This window comes from Nilaparvata lugens, chromosome 1 (genome assembly GCF_014356525.2).
Source record: "Nilaparvata lugens isolate BPH chromosome 1, ASM1435652v1, whole genome shotgun sequence".
In the NCBI taxonomy this organism is placed as follows: Eukaryota; Metazoa; Arthropoda; class Insecta; order Hemiptera; family Delphacidae; genus Nilaparvata; species Nilaparvata lugens.
In genome coordinates, this window is record NC_052504.1 from 75781779 (window position 1) to 75800259 (window position 18481).

The 18481-nt window shown below is 34.1% G+C and overlaps 2 protein-coding genes across 2 annotated transcripts in view; both read right to left on the reverse strand.

The window, feature by feature from the left end:
- Window positions 1-1907: 1907 nt before the first annotated feature.
- The window catches only part of LOC111050891 (guanine nucleotide-binding protein subunit beta-1), a 52756-nt gene continuing 36182 nt past the window's right edge, over window positions 1908-18481 (reverse strand). Inside the window, exons 5-8 of the mRNA XM_039443310.1 lie at window positions 18070-18286; window positions 14073-14144; window positions 12396-12612; window positions 1908-4689 (exon numbers count right to left, since the gene is read on the reverse strand). Coding sequence (XP_039299244.1) covers window positions 4583-4689; window positions 12396-12612; window positions 14073-14144; window positions 18070-18286 — 613 coding nt within the window. The 3' untranslated portion in view covers window positions 1908-4582. The remainder of the gene's footprint in view (window positions 4690-12395; window positions 12613-14072; window positions 14145-18069; window positions 18287-18481) is intronic.
- On the reverse strand, window positions 5873-6693 carry LOC120355039. Its single transcript, XM_039443298.1, has 2 exons — window positions 6325-6693; window positions 5873-6134 (listed from the first exon to the last, which is right to left on the reverse strand). Exons 1-2 carry the CDS (start codon window positions 6530-6532, stop codon window positions 5962-5964), a joined length of 381 nt encoding a protein of 126 aa, XP_039299232.1. The 5' UTR covers window positions 6533-6693; the 3' UTR covers window positions 5873-5961.

Consider the following 18481-nt stretch of genomic DNA (forward strand, 5'->3'; position numbering starts at 1 on the left):
CTATGGCCCAGGAGGGAATTGAAGTGGTTCTCGGTGAAGATTGGAATTAATCATTCCACTTGAGCTGATAACCAACTCTCCGTTCCTCTTCCCACCGTCAAGTTTCTCTACTCTTACAAGTTTTAATTCATTACAAAATAGACGTGAAAGCCATCCAATATTGTTAAGGGTGTTGTGCATACAGATAGATAGAAAAAAGAATCTTGTAAACATGGATCCTGGAAGCTTTGCTACCGTGATAATAATAGTGGAGGATTTCACATTCAACTTCAAATTTTTAATTTTGTAAATTTGTGGCAGCTTCATGATACTTGAATCATTGATTCTTATCCTACGAACATGTCAAACATGTTTTGTGGGGTGGAGGGGTAGTGATGGCGGGACAGATCATATGACAGGCCTGTGCGGCATGCACCATTTCAGGCCGTTGTCATCACTGATCATAATGTGATCGAATCGGAAAGCATCATGATAAGTGTGGCCCGGGTTTGAATTAGGATTCTAAGGTGTCAGAACATATAAAAATTGCACATTTGAAAAACTTTGCTCTGATTAATACAATATCAGAATTATAATATATGGGTGCGTTCTAGAGAAACAGTAACTGATCATTTTTTTATTGCTTTTGCAAAATTATTACGCTTCACTACGTATCGCGCGTTAACTGTTGCTCAAGCAATAAAGTCACGTTTCACGCTCTCAATACATAAATAGCTATTCTTCAAAATCACATTATCTAAAATATTACCTCTGCTTTAAAATACTGCATTGATCACAAAGTATCGTAGTTAGTACATTCTTTTCAAATTGAAAATTTTTAATATTAGGCCTATAATATGAAGTTTTTTTATTATTATTAAAGTTTTTTTGCATGTTTTCCCTTATTATTACAACAATAATAGTTGAAATGACATAAAACTTATAGAAATTGAATAAAAAAAGATATTAGAAGGATTGGTATTATTTAAATTCTCAGTTAATTTTGCATAAGAATTTATCATTTCAGAACCCTCGTGAGGACACCATAAATAATTAAGTTATAAACTTGGATAAAAATATACAATCTTCCGCCATCATTATATCGGTAACAAGACATTATTTTCAAGATCTATGTTTACTGGAACTGTTTTATGTAAGAAAGCCAATCACGAGGCTTGTCTGTAAATTTCAGAAACATACTGTATGATATATATTCTCAAGACTGTTGGAGCTCGCTAGATCACTTATTGTTTGCACACACCATTAATGGATTTAATGAAAATAGCTGCACAGCAACTCTTAAAGTGAAGTGTTTCAAACAAATGATATGAACTAAGGCGATTCCTGTGGCAAAGGCTGGCATCACACTGATTAGACGAAGCGTCATCTATAAAATAATATCGAATCAGTTTGCAGTGGTTTCAAGGACAAAAACATGGAGGGAAAATTAATTATAGTAATTATATGACCACCAGACCGATAACGTATTTTAACAAAACATGTTTTAGCCTCTGTCTCATTACATCAGTGTGTCATGCATTCATTCAACTGCATGGAAGGCCATTCACTTTCGATATTATACCTGATCAGTGTACGGCCAGCAAAAGACACCACAACTAATGAATTTAACCATAAAAATAAACTATTCTCATTTTCAGTCTATTATAGAATTTACTTGGAAGGCGGAAATTGCCACGACCAGCCATTTATTGCCTACTCGATAATGGTGTAAAAACCGAAACTAATTTATAGATTTTTCAATAATTATGTTGTTGTGTCGAGTTCAAGTGGTTTACTCAATATAAGTAGCACTACAATATAAGTTGTATTACATAGAAAGTTGAAAATTTACAAATATGAAACCTAATCTAACCGCTAGTGGACCAAGATTGTGGGGCTAGCATGGGAGTGATTAGATTGACAGCCAGTTCTTTTTAAAGACAAGTAGCTTTATTTATGGACATGTGAGATTGTATAGTTTACTTTACAAGAGACAAATCACAACAAAACAACACAGTCATTCATAAGCTAACAGCATTTGCAAAATTTTTCTCAATTTGTTTATAACAGATCGTATTGTAATACAAAAAAGAGAACACAACTACATGTTTAGATTTTATAAGTAACTATAATAATATTGATGAACATGAAGACAGGTGGCAGCCGGCAGACGGCTCATACATGTACATCATTCAATAGTAACCATTTACTTTCATTATTTTTTATCAATACGGTGATATTGATGATGCGTTGAAATTTTGAAAGTAAATATGAAATCGGTTTGGGAAACAGTTGCGATTGACCGATATGGAATTTAGTATAGTTTAATAGCGAATACTTTTCTTATAATTTGTGTATACAAATGCTATATTGATATTGTTTATAAGAACGATACAAGTTGCGAGTGAAGATGAACAGAAAGAGCAGCTGTGATTGGTCAGCAGCAGCTGGGGAGCAGCAGCAGCAGCACCACTCCCCCCGTCCTGGCAGAGCGCGTCTATCGTACAATTCATTATTCAAAACTACATAAACAGTTAATTATGAGTTGAAATATCATGATTCACAATAAGTAGAGAACACTCACATACAAATTCCATCTGAGAGAGACAGACACAACAAACGCTATATTGTTGGGTCTTTTATGTGGAAATGAGGTTATATTTTACAATGATAGAATAGGTTGTTGCTGTTGTTGTGGTGCTGGGAAGGTAAGGCGGGCGCACGCCTATTGGTTCGTTTTGATATGCGATAACTGGGTGAAAGTAGCGGCGTTGCTGGATGCTGGAAGGCCGGCGTTGCTCCGAGTTTAAAAACACCCTGAGCCCATACCCGAGTGTTCAGCCGCCACTCCGGATAATGATTTTTTCAAACTCGTAGCAGCACTTGTGAGACCTTCGCCCGGCGTCGCCTTCCACTCGCACGCACGCGCACAAGCACACACACGGCGCGACGACTGTTCAGCACGTGTATCACGATAAATTAAAATCTGCTTACCACTCGTACAATCCATATATAATATATTAATGGTACATACATTTAACACTAAACCTAAAAAACCATTCGCACAAAGAATATTTTATGTTTATAGAATTACTTGAAAACCTAGCCGAGCGCGCCAACCAAATGGTCAGTTTCAACGTTGGCGGGGCGCTCGTCCACTCACATTATCATTATTTCTGTTTCGTTTGTTTGCTCAACATTCACTCAGCTTACCAATAAGTAATAACGCTTATACACAATAGTAATCAATATGTATGGTTCACATTCGCACACTTTTTACAAACGATCCAAAACATAATCCCAGATCTAGACTAATTTTATATGCGATCGCAAAGCTAATTTCATTTAAATAAAGAAATATTATATTCGAATATATTATAATTACGACCCAAAATCACATCACAGAAATAAATAAAGTGAGAAATGTCCATTAAAAAAGTAAATATTTGAAAGCCACACTTGATGTTAGTAAATACATACTCCATAGTGATATACAAAAAGGGTGGAGGAGGAAGGGTGGGTGGGAGAGGGTGGGGGCGCGGGCGCTAAACAGTCATCGATTACATACTTTTGTTTTGTTTTGTTTTCACAGCTCAAACTCTAAACTGATTAAACTGTAATTGTACATTCATATCAACGACTATATAAATCTCTCCCAAAAAACGTTTTTATACTTAAACGAATGGCAGTTATTTTTCAAACCCCTCATGATGTCCCTACATAAAGCACACATGATGCGACACACGGAAATTGTCATCGATTTGTTCGAATGCAAAACTGAATCCAAGTGGTGACAAAATCATAGAAAGCTTCTTTTGTTTGTCAACAGTATTTGAATGAAAATTCTTTTAAATGGTCCCTATACAACAGCTTCGTGGATACACAACTGAGAGCACAGAACAATTTCTGACTAGATAGTAGCAGTAGCCCCTTTACTATTCAATTTACTTTTCAAACAGGTGGTACTGGTTTCATTTTGACGGTTTTCACAGATAAAACGTTTAAAAAGGAGACGTTGTGATTATCATCACTCGATGAAGATAGTTAGTGTACAAAAACAATACGCTAAAATGTACAATCTAGTATCAGCACTTGCACGTTTACATGATAAATGTTTCCATTAATATCGATCCTATGTACAAAGAATGATTTTTATAAAAATGGCAAATTTCAACAGATATTCAAACTATACTTGATTTTAAAAAACAGAATGGTTGAAGATAACACTATGATGATAGTGAATCAATTTGGAAAGAGAGTAAGTTTCAACCAACCACCTTGACAATTCTCGACATTTACTTATTTAGTAATTATTTATTTAAAACACAATGACCAGCAGTGACCCCACAACAAAACATAACCTACACGTTCGTTTCTCCCCAATTTAAGGTTAAATTTTTCACATTATCGACAATTACTAGCAATATGTATATATTTATATGCTTCTTAAAGCCCGAACTCTTTATGGGGTCTACTGTAGATGTTTGTAATTAATAAACTGGAATATTCATGGTGCTTACGACCTGCCCTCTCTATACAATAGGAAACATGTTGTCCCTCTTTAAAAAAACAACATGACATTAATTTGTCAGTCACTGCCAGTTTAGTTCCAAATTCTGAGGAAACTGTCCCAGGATCCAGTCGCCACAGCCATTCCGTCTTCAGTCACTCCCAAACAGCTCACTCGGTTGTCATGTCCAGCCAGAATACCTGAAACAACCATATCCATATTATTAACAACTAAAACATTCTAGTTCAATATCATTCACTTTCCAATTGACATTTATTTACTCCAAAGATATCCTCACACATTGATTTATAAGTATCGCAATACACGGAGTCCCACAAAGAGGTTTTTACACGGGTAATTTCATATCACGAGCCAATTCATGCACCGAACCTTTTTCAAATTTCACCCAATTTACAAAGTAGGTTCTAAAAATATAAGAATATTCTGGGAAAATTTCAGCTCCCTAACCTTCGTAGAAAGAAAATGGCGGCAGTAGATTTTCCAGGAAGTGAATTGATAAAAATTTCAATATGCCGCCATTTTGCTCCTACGAAAATTAGGGAACTGAAATTTTCCCAGAATATTTTTAGAACCTACTTTATAAACTTTAAAATTTCAAAACGTTTGGTGCATTAATGGGCACGTAATATACAATTAAACGTGTAAACCTCTTCGTGGGACACAGTGGTTCATTTCAGCCGTCATATTACTACAATGGAAAATGTTATATAGCTAAATCAACTGAGTAAGATATTGTAGGATATTATTCTTTAAATCAATATCCTCATGCAAATCAATAAAACTTTTATTAATTCCACACATTCACATTTTTTCAATCTATTCATTGAGCTTTTCTCGTAAAAACTAACTTGTTTATTTACTTAATTAACGATGTTGCTTTTTGGATTAATCAGATGTCTACTCTCATATGATTATATTATATCATACGTCAAAATAGAATTGCCATCGCTAAAATTTTATATCCTACACTCGGCCATTCTGACAAATTGGCTTGCCCTCAAGCCTTCACTAAATAAAACAAACATAAATTACAGATAATAGAACTAGTAGTTCTGTGTACAGTAGACCTCACGAAGTATTCTCATCCACAAGTAACTGATTGAAACTATAGACCTTATGAAAATACAGAAATAGACTGGCTTCTACACACATCTGTGTAATCACTTGTCAGCTGATTTATGAAGAATAATTCTATAGTCTGATTTTTACTCTAATATTGGCGTATGAAGGAGGCTCCTTTTTCCTTTTGTATTATCCCTGAAATGCAAAATTTCCAAAAACCTTGTATATACGTCGACGCGCAATTAAAAACGGAACATACCTGTCAAATTTCATGAAAATCTATTACCGCGTTTCGCTGTAAATATAAACATTCAAACATTTAAACATTAAGAGAAATGCCAAACCGTCGACTTGAATCTTAGACCTCACTTCGCTCGTTAATAAACACATTACACAATCCTCCAACATTTCAAATCGTCTCTCGAATACTGAGGATTATCCCCAACCAAAGCACCTATGTCCTCAACATATCTGATTTGAATGGCTTTATTTGAGTTTGATTTCTTAATCAGAAGCTCGTTATTCCTGAACCACACATACTTGAGCACACCTCTTGATTGAAATACAACTTCTTGCTATTAAACTAATTTTAGGCTTTAACCTAATGAATATTTTCAACTTTGAAGGCTAATAATAGTCTAGATAACTTAAATCCTTCGGTTTTTCTAAACCTTATATTCAAAAATGATTTTAAATTGCAAATTTGAAGGTGAATATGTTTTCTAAGGGGTTTATATTCAAAAAACTAATAAGATCCTTTGCACGTTTGAATAGCGAATAAAAGTAGGGTGACATCAATTCTTGAACAAAAATTGGTCTGTTAGGTTCTATACCCAGCAGCCCAGTCTTCAGAATGACTTCCGCGCCGACAATAGGAATCCTCTCTGGTCCGATTTGCTGTTGAATTTCAATATAATAGGAGAAATAACCTTTGAGTTCCGAGATGGCATTCGGTAGCATTGATTGATTTTGTTTTCATTGAAGGGAAAATCAATACTCTTCGAAATTATATTAATTATGTTGATTACGCTCTCGCTCTCTAGACTAGGAATGTTCATAATTTTTATTCCATTATACTGAAGTATTTGGGTATTGTTGATTGCTTGCATATTTATTTTCGATTTATTTCTTTTGATTGTGTTGCTCGGCTTAAGTGCACGTCCAGTGCCAACATACCTGTCATCAAATTTTTGGTTGGGATCGATTTAGTATGTTATTTTGAGCACAAAATCACAAAAATTAAACGGCGCTCACTATTGTTTTTTAAATAAACTAAGTTCAAAGTAGCAGAACTTTACATGCATTTAACCTATAGGCCCTAAGTAGCAACCATAAGTAGCTAAGGTTAGGAAAAGCTGTAGGTTAGGAAAAGCTTTAGGTTAGGAAAAGCTTTATGTTAGGAAAGCTTAGGTTAAGAAAACTCAGATTAGGAATATCATAATTTGATGATTTCAATAATCAAAATGGCTGCTACTCTTAGGTTAAATGCATGTAAAATTGTGCTACTTTGAACTTAGTTTATTTAAAAAACAATAGTGAGCGCCGTTTAATTTTTGTGATTTTGTGCTCAAAATAACATACTAAATCGAATAGGTATGTTGGCACTGGACGTGAACTTACACCGTGTTGCTCTCCTTAGTTGATCTATCTATTTTACATTACAAGTGCTAATAGTTTTTGCATTCGTAAGTTCTTTCTTACAAGGCTGTATAGTAAGTATTACAAACTGAAAGATCTTCTATATATATGATTGAGATCAAGATTTCTTTCTTTTTCAACCACATCTATATTATACAGGTAAATCTGATTTTTTCTATCGGTACTTTCTTCATTTCCTGATTCAACATTTTGAGGTACAGAAAGAGAATCAACTGAATTCCAAATTTTACGACTGATGCATTCCCTTCTAAAAGTATGTCTTGTTGCTTCGTAATCATCTAACTTATTTACAAGTTCTTCTGTCTTCACGATTTTAGGTAGATCATCAATCAGATTCTCACGAATTTCGTTTGGCATTCTTCGTCTAATCTGATCAACTACAATTAACTCTTTCAGGCTTTCGTAGTCATTCACTTGTAATCCTTCTATCCATTCATTAAAAAAAATTTAAGTTCAAAAGCAAAATCTCGCCACGTAGAGGAACTTTCTTTTCTACGAAAAAAAATTTTTGCCGGAATTGCTCCGAACTAAGCTTAAATCGTTTGAGCAAAAAACTTTTTATTTGATCACAGTTGTTTGCAAGTGGATCAGGCTATCTTGTAATGATATTCACCATTTCTAGTGGCAAGAATCGTGCCATTAGATACGTGACCCAGTCCTCTTTGGTTATATTGTGTCTATTAATTTGTCTTTCAATAAGTAAAGTTCAAATAGATGCTTATATCATTATCCCTGTTAAATCGTGTTATAAGTTTAAAGAAATCAATATTTCTACTTACTATTGAAATGTACGCATTATTCCTTCCTGCTTCCAACTCTAATTTTTACAATTCCAATTGTTGCTCAAGTTGTAAAGCAAATATTCTCTCTTCTCGTTCCTTTTCCTCACGTTCTCTTTCTCGTTCCTTTTTCTCACGTTCTCGTCTCTCTTCTCACGTTCTCGACTCTCTTCTTGTTCTTTTTCCCTTTCCTCTCGTTCTCGTTCTTCATCATTTTCTCTATCTGTCTTTATTATTGATAAACTCTTCGTTGTAGCCTTCTGATTTAGTAATCAATTTACTTAGTTGTACTATTCTCGGATTAGTAGGTAAATCAATATTCAACTCCTCTGCTATTTTCAGCCAGTCACACTTCTAAGACTTTGCTAAATATGACATTTTTCACACAAAACTTCAGATATCCCGTTCAATTCAATCCAATCCCGGACGAGCCCACAAAATGTAGGATATTATTCTTTAAATCAATATCCTTATGCAAATCAATAAAATTTTATTAATTCCACACATTCACATTTTAAATTTTCTTAATCTATTCATTGAGCTTTTCTCGTAAAAACTTACTTGTTTATTCATTTAATTAACGATGTTGCCTTTTGAATTAATCACATGATTACTTTCATATGATGATATACGTCAATATAGAATTACCATAGCTAAAATCTCATAATTATCCTACAATATCAAGAGCAACACAGTTGAAGAATACGCTATCATCTAATTTCAGTATAATTATATTGATCTACTCAAGAATTTAGTCAATCCTAGTTCCTAGGAGAAGATTCAAGTGACAAACTACAGTTTGTAGAAATGTGCTTGGAATACATATTGTATTTTAATGTATTACATATTGAATTCTGGGTACATTGTTTTGTAGTAAGGAGCTACAGTTTTTATGATGTGTTAAAGTTGCAAGCAACGCAATTAATAATCATTTTGAAAAAAAGGGGCGAGGAAGTGGTGTGCCCGTACTTGTAAGCCACAAGATACAGCTAGGAGACATGCAGCAGGGAGAAAGTGACCGGTCAATGTGAATTGAGCCTTGCTTTTGGTATTGCGATTCAATGGCCCATATGAATAAAACCAGAGCAAATGCTCATGAGCAAGAGCATGGAGCATAAGGTTTTGCTCATGAGCAAAAGGTAGAAGCATAAGCATTTGCTCATTTTTATATAAGCTTTACCTTATGCTCCTGAACTCTGGAGCAAATGCTCACGTATTTTAAAGATTTTTCATCAGCTGATTCGCTTTTGTAGCCTTACTTTGTTTTTTATAGCTCAAGGAAGCGCTAAATATGCAAGTAGGGTGCACCGCTTGTGTTTGCGTCGTCTGCTCTGTTTTCTATTTATGAATAGAGTTTTAGGTTAGTTGAGTTTAGAATTTTGAATAGGGTAAAAATTGCATCTCTATAATAATCTTCAGCATATTCTTATAATATCAATAGCCTTCTTATAATCGTCTACACTCTCATCTTCTTTAATGCCTATTTCCTATTTTGTGATGTATTACATCTTTTGTATTTATTCTTTTGTAGGGATAATGGTAATATATATCATGGTCGAATCTAAAAAGAGTTTTATAGTTCTCAACTATTGGTTGTGATGGTATCTGGTACAGTTTTCTCTTCCTCATACGAATTAGTTGAGCCATTTTACTAAGAGCAAAAGGTGATAAGCTGCTCTAGACTAGACTCACCTTTTTTAAAGCATTTGCTTCAAAAGTTGAGCAAATGCTCTAGTTTATTCATACAATTTTGAGCAAAAGCTTTTACTTTTGAGCAAATGCTCAAACTATTTTTTTAATGAGCATGAGCAAAAGGTTTTGCTGACGTTTATTCATAGAAAATTAAGCAAATGCTCCATATTTTAGAAGTATAAGCAAATGCTCAACTCTATTCATATGGCCCAATAATAATAATAATAATAATAATATATTTCTAGATCCATAGGCATATTGATGCATAAGATCACGTCAAAAATTGAGATGTTTTATTGTTTTTTAAAATTTAGAATTCATTTCTATGTTTGGTTCCGACATCTGCAGAAACTCATCGACCTCATAAAAAGGATTACTGCATAGCCACCCATACATTACACATTTGAACTCTCTGAGGCTTAAGTTCCTGACCTTGAGGGGTAATTTATTGAAGAGTCGTATACTCATAATCAAATGACTGGTCAATGTCATGTCTACGTCTGGTATTGAGTCCATGTATGTTGATTCTGTGCTGATGTTTATGCTTCCCTTTATACGCGTGAACTAGGCTATTGTAGATGTAGAGATTTACAACTGTCAGAATTCTAAGCTCAAGAAAAAGTGGCTTACAGTGGGCAATTCTTCCAGCTCCACTCATAATTCTTATTGCTCTCTTTTGCATTATCAGCACCTCTCCAGTCTTGGTTGCATTGCCCCAGAACATTAAACCATAACTCATAACTGACTGGAACAGTGCAAAATATGTGGATTTTACATATTCAAATGGTACACAGCACATTAAACGCGACAACAGAAAGTTGACTCGAGACAGCCTATCCAGAACTGCATCAATATGAGGAGCCCATGATAAATCCCTATCCACAATCAGACCCAGAAACTTGGCCTTATTGGTCACCAAGGAGTCTCCACTGTACGGTCTTAAACTGAAGACAACCATCTGAGTCTTGGATTGGTTCAAAAGAAAGCCATTTGCTGAGAACCAGTCTGAAGCCTGTTTTGTTGAATTTCTAGCTCTCTCACCAACAGCCAACACATCAGAATCTGAATCAATCAGAGTTGTGTCATCTGCATATATGTAAGTGTTGCTGTCTACATTATTGGGTAGGTCATTTATGGCTATCAGAAATAGCAGGGGTCCCATTATGGAGCCCTGAGGCACTCCACATTCAACATTCACCACAGGGGACCATCTACCATCAACTTCAACAGTCTGTTTTCTGTTACTAAGGTAGGAGCCAATGAAATTTAGAACTGAACCCTCAACACCATAGAAATTAAGTTTTTCAATTAATATTTTGTGATCAACACAGTCGAATGCACGACTTAGGTCACAGAAGGTTCCCCATGCAAACTCCCTTCTCTCAAATGCATTGAGTATGTCAGTTACTAGTGCGTCAATGGCTTCAACTGTGGACCCTCCCTTCCGAAAACCATATTGAGAGCGCGTGAAGATACCAGAGCTTTCAAAAAATGAACTCAACTGCTCTGCCACCAAACTCTCAATCACTTTAGCCAGAACAGGGATAAGCGATATAGGTCGATAGTCTGCTGGATCTTTTCTATTCCCCTTCTTGAAATGTCTCACCAACAGGTAGTGTAGCATGCGAACTGTTAGGACCAATTCTAAAATAAGTGGCGTGGCGCGGATGTGACGGTAGCGAGGCACTGACATTTTCAGCTCTCATATAAACATATAGTTGAATGTAAAGAGAAGTAGCGTGGCGGAAACGTCACTTCTGTTTGTGTTGGATCATATGTCTGTATAGGAGTAGCGTGCAAGTGGCGAAAAGTCAGTGCCACGTCACTTCTGTGTGATTGGGGCCTGAAAGTTACCAGTTTATAACCGAAATCACTATCAAAAGTGTATACATTCATTGGAGCCCTCTGTAAAAAGAATGGTGGCAGTTGAAAGTGAATCCTACGAGTTTATTTTTCATTTTTTTAATGAATGTGGGTCCAAAAGAAGATGTTGGAACACCAAATATGAGAATACTTCCATGAATCACTTGTAGTATTACTTCTAGGATTTTTAGGTTACATCATCTAGTTCATGATAAAATTACATTGGTGTTGCAATTTTTCAACGAGTCATCTCCAATTATTTAATCGTGCTCTGCACATATTCACCCCCAGTTTCTGAGATGTATATTTTACTATGTTGCACATACAATGTAAAAATGAAACTATCCTCCAATTTCCAAAATGACTGTCAACTGATATATATTCTGAAAAATGATAAATGAATCATCGTAATAAAATGCATCCAACTGTATTTATTACTCTAGGCTACATTTACAAGTAGAAAATGTTCATCATTTTCATGTGGAAATGTTAATAATTTTTGAAATAATGAAATGCATTTTAAAAAATAATAATGTAGCTTCAAATTCTGCAGCAAATTTTCGAGGCTGTCACTTGATCATTGTTCGTGAAAAATAAATCAAAAAGGTTTTCAACATAGCAGTTTTTCATGGGTCCAGGAATTCAAATTAATAATCTGTTAGTTCATTATTATTAATTTTGAATAAAAAATTATTACATTATCACATTGCAAACAGATAAAGATCCTGTTAAATAATTCTGTTTTTTCTCTCCCAACCATTGTTTTGATTTTGTGCATTGTAAATAAGATAAATGAATAAAAAATAGATAATTGTTGGATGGAGACGTACCCGCTCGTTCGGTCTTCATTGAATCCCAGACGTTGCAGTTGAAGTCGTCGTAGCCAGCGAGCAGCAGTCGACCGGATTTCGAGAAAGCTACTGATGTTATTCCGCAAATAATGTTATCGTGCGAGTACATTGCCAGCTCCTGGTCAGAGCGGATATCAAAAAGGCGGCATGTCGCGTCATCTGAACCAGTTGCGAATGCGAATCCGTTCGGGAAAAACTGAAACACATTGCACAACAATAATTAGCACAACTCGACTCATTAATAAACCTGAATACTCTTCCTTGAATGGTTGCTCAAACGCCAATTGAAAAAGGATCAAATAAGGTTAAGCTAATCGCCGTCAGTTTAATTGACTAGATTAGACTCAATTATATTATCTTGAATGTTATATAAAAAAATTATGATAAATCAATACTATGTATATTCAATACTATAATACTACAATATTCAGATATTTTGTTGTTAAAAACTTGATTGCGTTTTGTCTACTTGATTTGGAATTTTATGGAAAATATATTGAATTAATGATCATGCACAAAGGACCTGCAGTTATTGAACGTTTACCAACAGTAGCTTACACTGTTCTACAACAATGCAATTTTGTAAACCCGTGTTTTCCAAGTTGAGAAAGTAAGTTTTAGAAATAATCTTATTGTGAATATTATAGTATCATTATCCAACTATTTGGATAACTTCCTTTACCTTGGAATATTATCTTTTAATAACCCTAACCTATTTAGCAGTTCCTTGTACTGGTACTATACAATATAAAAAATAGAAAATTGAAATAATAATACGTTGGTATGGCATTGAATAACTATAATAATTACTCTATGAATTATCATTATTCACAAATTATTATTATCATTAATAAGTTAACAAACGTTGACTAATGATTGTGTCAACGTAGATTAGACTGAGTCAAATAAGATTTATGATTGGGTATTATAAATAAGACAATAATAAAGTGATTTATACAAGCATAATTGATTACACTACGAAGTATTACTTTATGCATTATCATTATTTACCAAATATTTTTATTGATAAGTTAACAAACGTTGAATAATGAAAATGTGTCAACGTGGATTGGAATGTGTCAAAAAAGATTCATGATTTAGGTTTTTAAATAGAATACACTAAAAAGGTGATTAATACAAGCATAATTGTTCGCTTATTGGTAGCTGCGTAGAAAAAGAAATGGTGCCAAGTTAGAACGAATGCACTTATTAGACTTTTTTAACGACGAATCGGAGATTTAGATGTGTAAGACCTAACATGCACAAAAAAGTTAAAAATATTACTTCGGAGTTCGGTCATACTTAGACCTCTGATTACAAATTAACTCTACATTATAAGGCAGATTTCAAGCACTAATTTGAAATATTATAGATGAAAAATAATTAATATAATAAATTAACAATGGATTATCACTGATAACACTAATGTGGTTAAGAAAAAACTAAGATTTGATAAAGCTGCTACGGAGATATCTTTAAAATAAACTACAGTTTATAACAAAAAAAAAAAAATACAAATATCTCCTAAAAAAAATGGTTAAACATTCATAATTGTTTACTTTTATTATGTGTTGAGAGAGCAATTATTATGGGATATTATCCTTGTGCTCTCATATGTATCTCAAAATAAATAAGTAGGCTATAGCTTATACTTACTGTTACTGCGTTAATATCAGATTCATGGCCTGGAAACGTTTGCTTGCATGAACCTTCTCTAATATCCCATAACTGGAAAAAACAAAAATATATATTATTCTGTTAATGACAGACAGTTAGCTACAATAAATAGAATTTTGTTGAGAAAGTGTCATGAAATGTTTATCAACAAAATGATGATGAACAACTAATAGAACTTACTGAAATAGAAAGCATGATACAAGCCAATAAGAAGAATTTTTTATATACAGAGCAGCTAAATGCATCTTTATTAGTGATATTCCTCTGGCCTTCTTGGAAATTCTTGATTGAATCCAAGTATCTTGTGAATCATATTTTCAACGTATTCATCTTTCAATAATGCTTCATTTCAAAGGGTTAAATTCTATTTTTCTTCTGTCAAACACGTTCAAAGCTTCTCCAAAAGACATGCCATTAATAGTCTCTCCATGAACTGCCGACATTCTAAAGATAGTGTTCACTTTATGGTGAAACAATCTTGAAATAGATCTCTGATTTTGGCCCAGCCGTCAAGATTTTTAGACGAGAAGATAAAAATAGTAACCAATATTTCAGCATGGCATTATAAACAGATTTTAGTAGTAATTTTCTTATTTCGGAATCGAAGCAATCAAGACCAGTATGTTTGTAGTTTCAATGGAATAGTAAGGAGTAATCAATACCAAATATCGAAAGAAAGAAATGACAAAGAGATTACTACCGAGTCAGTTATTAAAAATGTTAGGTAAATATAGTTGATTCTTCAACATCATAATAATGTGTGTTTTAAAATTTGGAGGGAAGAGCAGTCTTAGGATGTGTCTGTTGTTCCTAAACACCCCCCTCCCACCAAATAATATCAACTAATTGAGTGTAATTGTATCAATAAATGAATAAATAATAGATTTAGCAGTCATCCATGAACACCAATATTACTCCTCAAACTCGAGACTTCTAAAATATTGGCAGAGATTAATGCAGCAAAATTTGGGGCCGGTTTCCGAGCTCGGGATCTATAAGTTCTGGACTTACAGAGTCCAGGACTAAAATAAGCTCTCTGGTCTAAACTGACTTTCCGAGTCACAATTTTATCTTCTAAACTCCAGGGTCTATTAAGTTCTCGACTTATTTGAGTCCAGGACTTTAACGCAGTAAACATGAGGGAAATTCACAATATTTTACTGTTGTATTGTTGGCATTATAGCAAAACGGAAACAGCTGATTACAGCGGGACAATTATTCAAATGAGCATGCTCTCCAAACTATTTTGTAGAAATACGTTTCGATATCTTTGTAGGCCTATTCAAAGCAAAACCTTGGAAAGGTGAATGAATAAACATTTCATTTTACGTTATGTTATTATTGATCATTGATCCTAACCAGTGATTTTGGAATAAAAATTTCATTAGGCTATTGAGTTTGAAAACGTATTTGTTTTGAAAAAAAAACTGGAGAAATAATTTATTATTATTAATATGTTGAATATGACATTGATTAATAACATTCAGATTGGAATATAAATTCCAAGGCAATCCTTGTATTATTTCGCTTGAACATTTTTAGGTTATGTCAGAGTCGTAAAATGAGGTTAGTTTTTTACACATAATTCTGATACAATTATATTCCAAAATGAACTTGCAAACTATAAATTATGAATTTAGATGGACTAATCCAAATAATTTAGGTATTCCATGACATCTATTTGGCTTTTTATCTACTCCAAAACAATAACTGAATTGTGTTTGCTCAGTTAAGTCTAGAACTTGAATTTAAACCCTACCCCAGTCGAGGGTTTAAAAATTAAAATCACGCTGTCTCAAGTCCTGGACTTGAAGATTTTTGATAAATCCTTGACTCGGAAAGAGGCGAGAATCTAATTCAAGTCCTGGACTTATAAGCCCTTCACTCAGAAAGCGAAATTATAAACTCCATGGTCTAACGTGATCTCTAAACTCCAGAGTCTATTCAAGTCCTTGACTACGTTAACGCTCTGACTTGAAAGCCAATTTTCTGACTCCAGAGTTTAAAGCCAGTTAAAGTCTACAACTTAGCTAGATCACGAGCTCGGAAACAGGCCCTTGGAGTATCTATAGATATAAAAAAGGAATCACCTCTTGAGAAGATTCAGTTCTAACTCTACTTCCCATCTTCAAAAGGGTGTGTGCACACTGCACACAGACAGCGGTCAGGCGTTCCGAGTACCAGCCGAGTTAGAAGGATAATAGATATATAAGGATGTAGGCCTATATATTCTCCTAAGACCGCTGTGATCGCTGAGCGCTCTGTGTGTGCACGTACCCTCAACAATCAAAAAAGTTGAATTCAGAAATTCTTTATCAGAAATAATTAATAGTTTATGAAAGGCCTGCTGTGCAATCTGTAAGCTCTTGTAAATGAGAGTAGTTATGGCAACAGGGGTGCCCACTGCCCACAGCATGTTTTGATGTCGCAGGTTTTTTTTTGGTGGGGGGTTAAAAAAAACTATGAAAAAAGGGGGCGGGGACTTTTTCTATATACAGTTTTCAAGTACCTAGATGGATGGGGGGATTTTTCGTCATGGACCTTGGGGGGGGGGGATGGGCACCTCTGTATGGCAAGAATGAATAGGCCTACATAAAATTCCATAATCAGTATACAACTCTAATTTCACACTAATTCCTAAGGCCCGGTTGCACAACAGTCGGTTAAATTTTAACCGTGATTAATTTCACGAGAACCAATCAGAGAAGGCGTTTTTGAAAAGATGGCTTCTCTGATTTGTTCTCGTAGAATAAATCACGGTTAAAATTTAACCGGCTGTTGTGCAACCGGCACTAAGTCTTATAAGTAAAACATCAGTTTGGGAGTATTTAAGCAAAAATCGTAGACATATAAAAATTGAGAATTGTTTAGAATGCATACCGATTTCCATAAATGTGTAAGACATCTAAGGTAAATCAATGTCTATTTGAGAGAGCTCATAGCCGGATAAATTATGAGTAGAGTTTAATCTTGAAAACGATTTCACTTTGAAAGCTGAGCCTCAACTGCCAATATAAACAAGCCACATCTGTTACCCAGTTATTTATATCTATCCGAAACGTATACTTAATAACGCAGTATGTACGAGAAGAAGTATTCGTTCCCGTTTTCACTGTAAAATCACAAAAATAAAAAAAAACAAGAAACAAAAATTTATATGACGGTAATTTTTGCTAAGAAGGCACAGAGTTGATTTCCGTTTCATTCGTACAAGAAAATAGATAGATTCAAAGTATTTTTAATTAATAGGCTTTACCTCTACATTATCTGCACTCGAATAGGTACTAGCAAAATGCTATGAATGAAAGAACTGCTTGATAATTTACCCATAAAATTATTTCAATTCAATAAAACTGTATCCAAATTGAATAATCCATTACCCGAGATGTCAATGAATGTCAACGAAATGGTTCCAACGAGCTTCGAATGGTTTGTTCTGTACAGTCATATCAAAACTTCTGTTGTCTAGAATGTAGGGAAAAAGTTGAAATGAATAGTGAAAATTAGTATAGTGATACAATGAGAGCTAACAATTTCCGAATATTGGATATTAATTAATGGATACACTATCGTAGAAAATCGTATTTGTAAGTGAACATAATTAATTGTATAGATTTAAAAAATACAAGATACCTGAGAATTGGTTATTTGTGAAACAAGTTATTTATGAAAAAAGTGTTTCATTGGTCAAAGGCAAATATAGATACTTCTCCAGGGCAGCAACAATACTTTGCATTCGAATTACATAAAAATGTTACTACTGAACTATAATACGTATACAGCATACGCCCAACACACATATAGACTCACATAGCTCCATCATAGCAGCCAATCTTAAGGAAAGTGATTGTAAACTGATTTTTGTGGAAAGAAGTAGAACTTCAATCCAATTCTTCCTACAGTTACTCTAAACATAATCTGTTTTTGCTCTCAAAATAGCTGTTTACACTGTTACACTTTTAGTGCGGATAGCTACTTTTACGCACTCTGAAGTGCAATCTATAAATATATAATTGTGAATTTTTAATGGATAGGATATGCATTCAACATAAAATAAATGATTTACTAACCATGACATGTCCCCTGAGCTGGTAACTATTTGGTTGTCGTCGAGGAAACGGCAGCATGATAGGTAGCCTGTGTGTCCGGGCAATTCTCGGCTAACTCTAACGTTTCCTTCTCTTGTTTTCAAACTGAAAATTGAAAACAAATGACAGAAATAATCAACAAAATTCAACACAAATACTAACAATGGAACTATTCCAGAGAAAATAAAGCATTTAATCAGGATAGAATACGTAATCAGCGTAAAAATGTAGTTTCTATTTATTATAATACAATTAAGATGATCATAACATCAAAGTTAGTGTTAGTATAAAGTGATCAGG

Excerpts from the sequence above, each read along its gene's own strand:
- LOC120355039 (XM_039443298.1), bottom strand. The coding sequence starts at position 6,532 with ATGCTACCGAATGCCATCTCGGAACTCAAAGGTTATTTCTCCTATTAT. Across the intron at positions 6,135-6,324 it reads ATTCAAACGTGCAAAGGATC|TTCAATCAAGAGGTGTGCTC; the intron begins TTATTAGTTTTT and ends AAGAAGTTGTAT.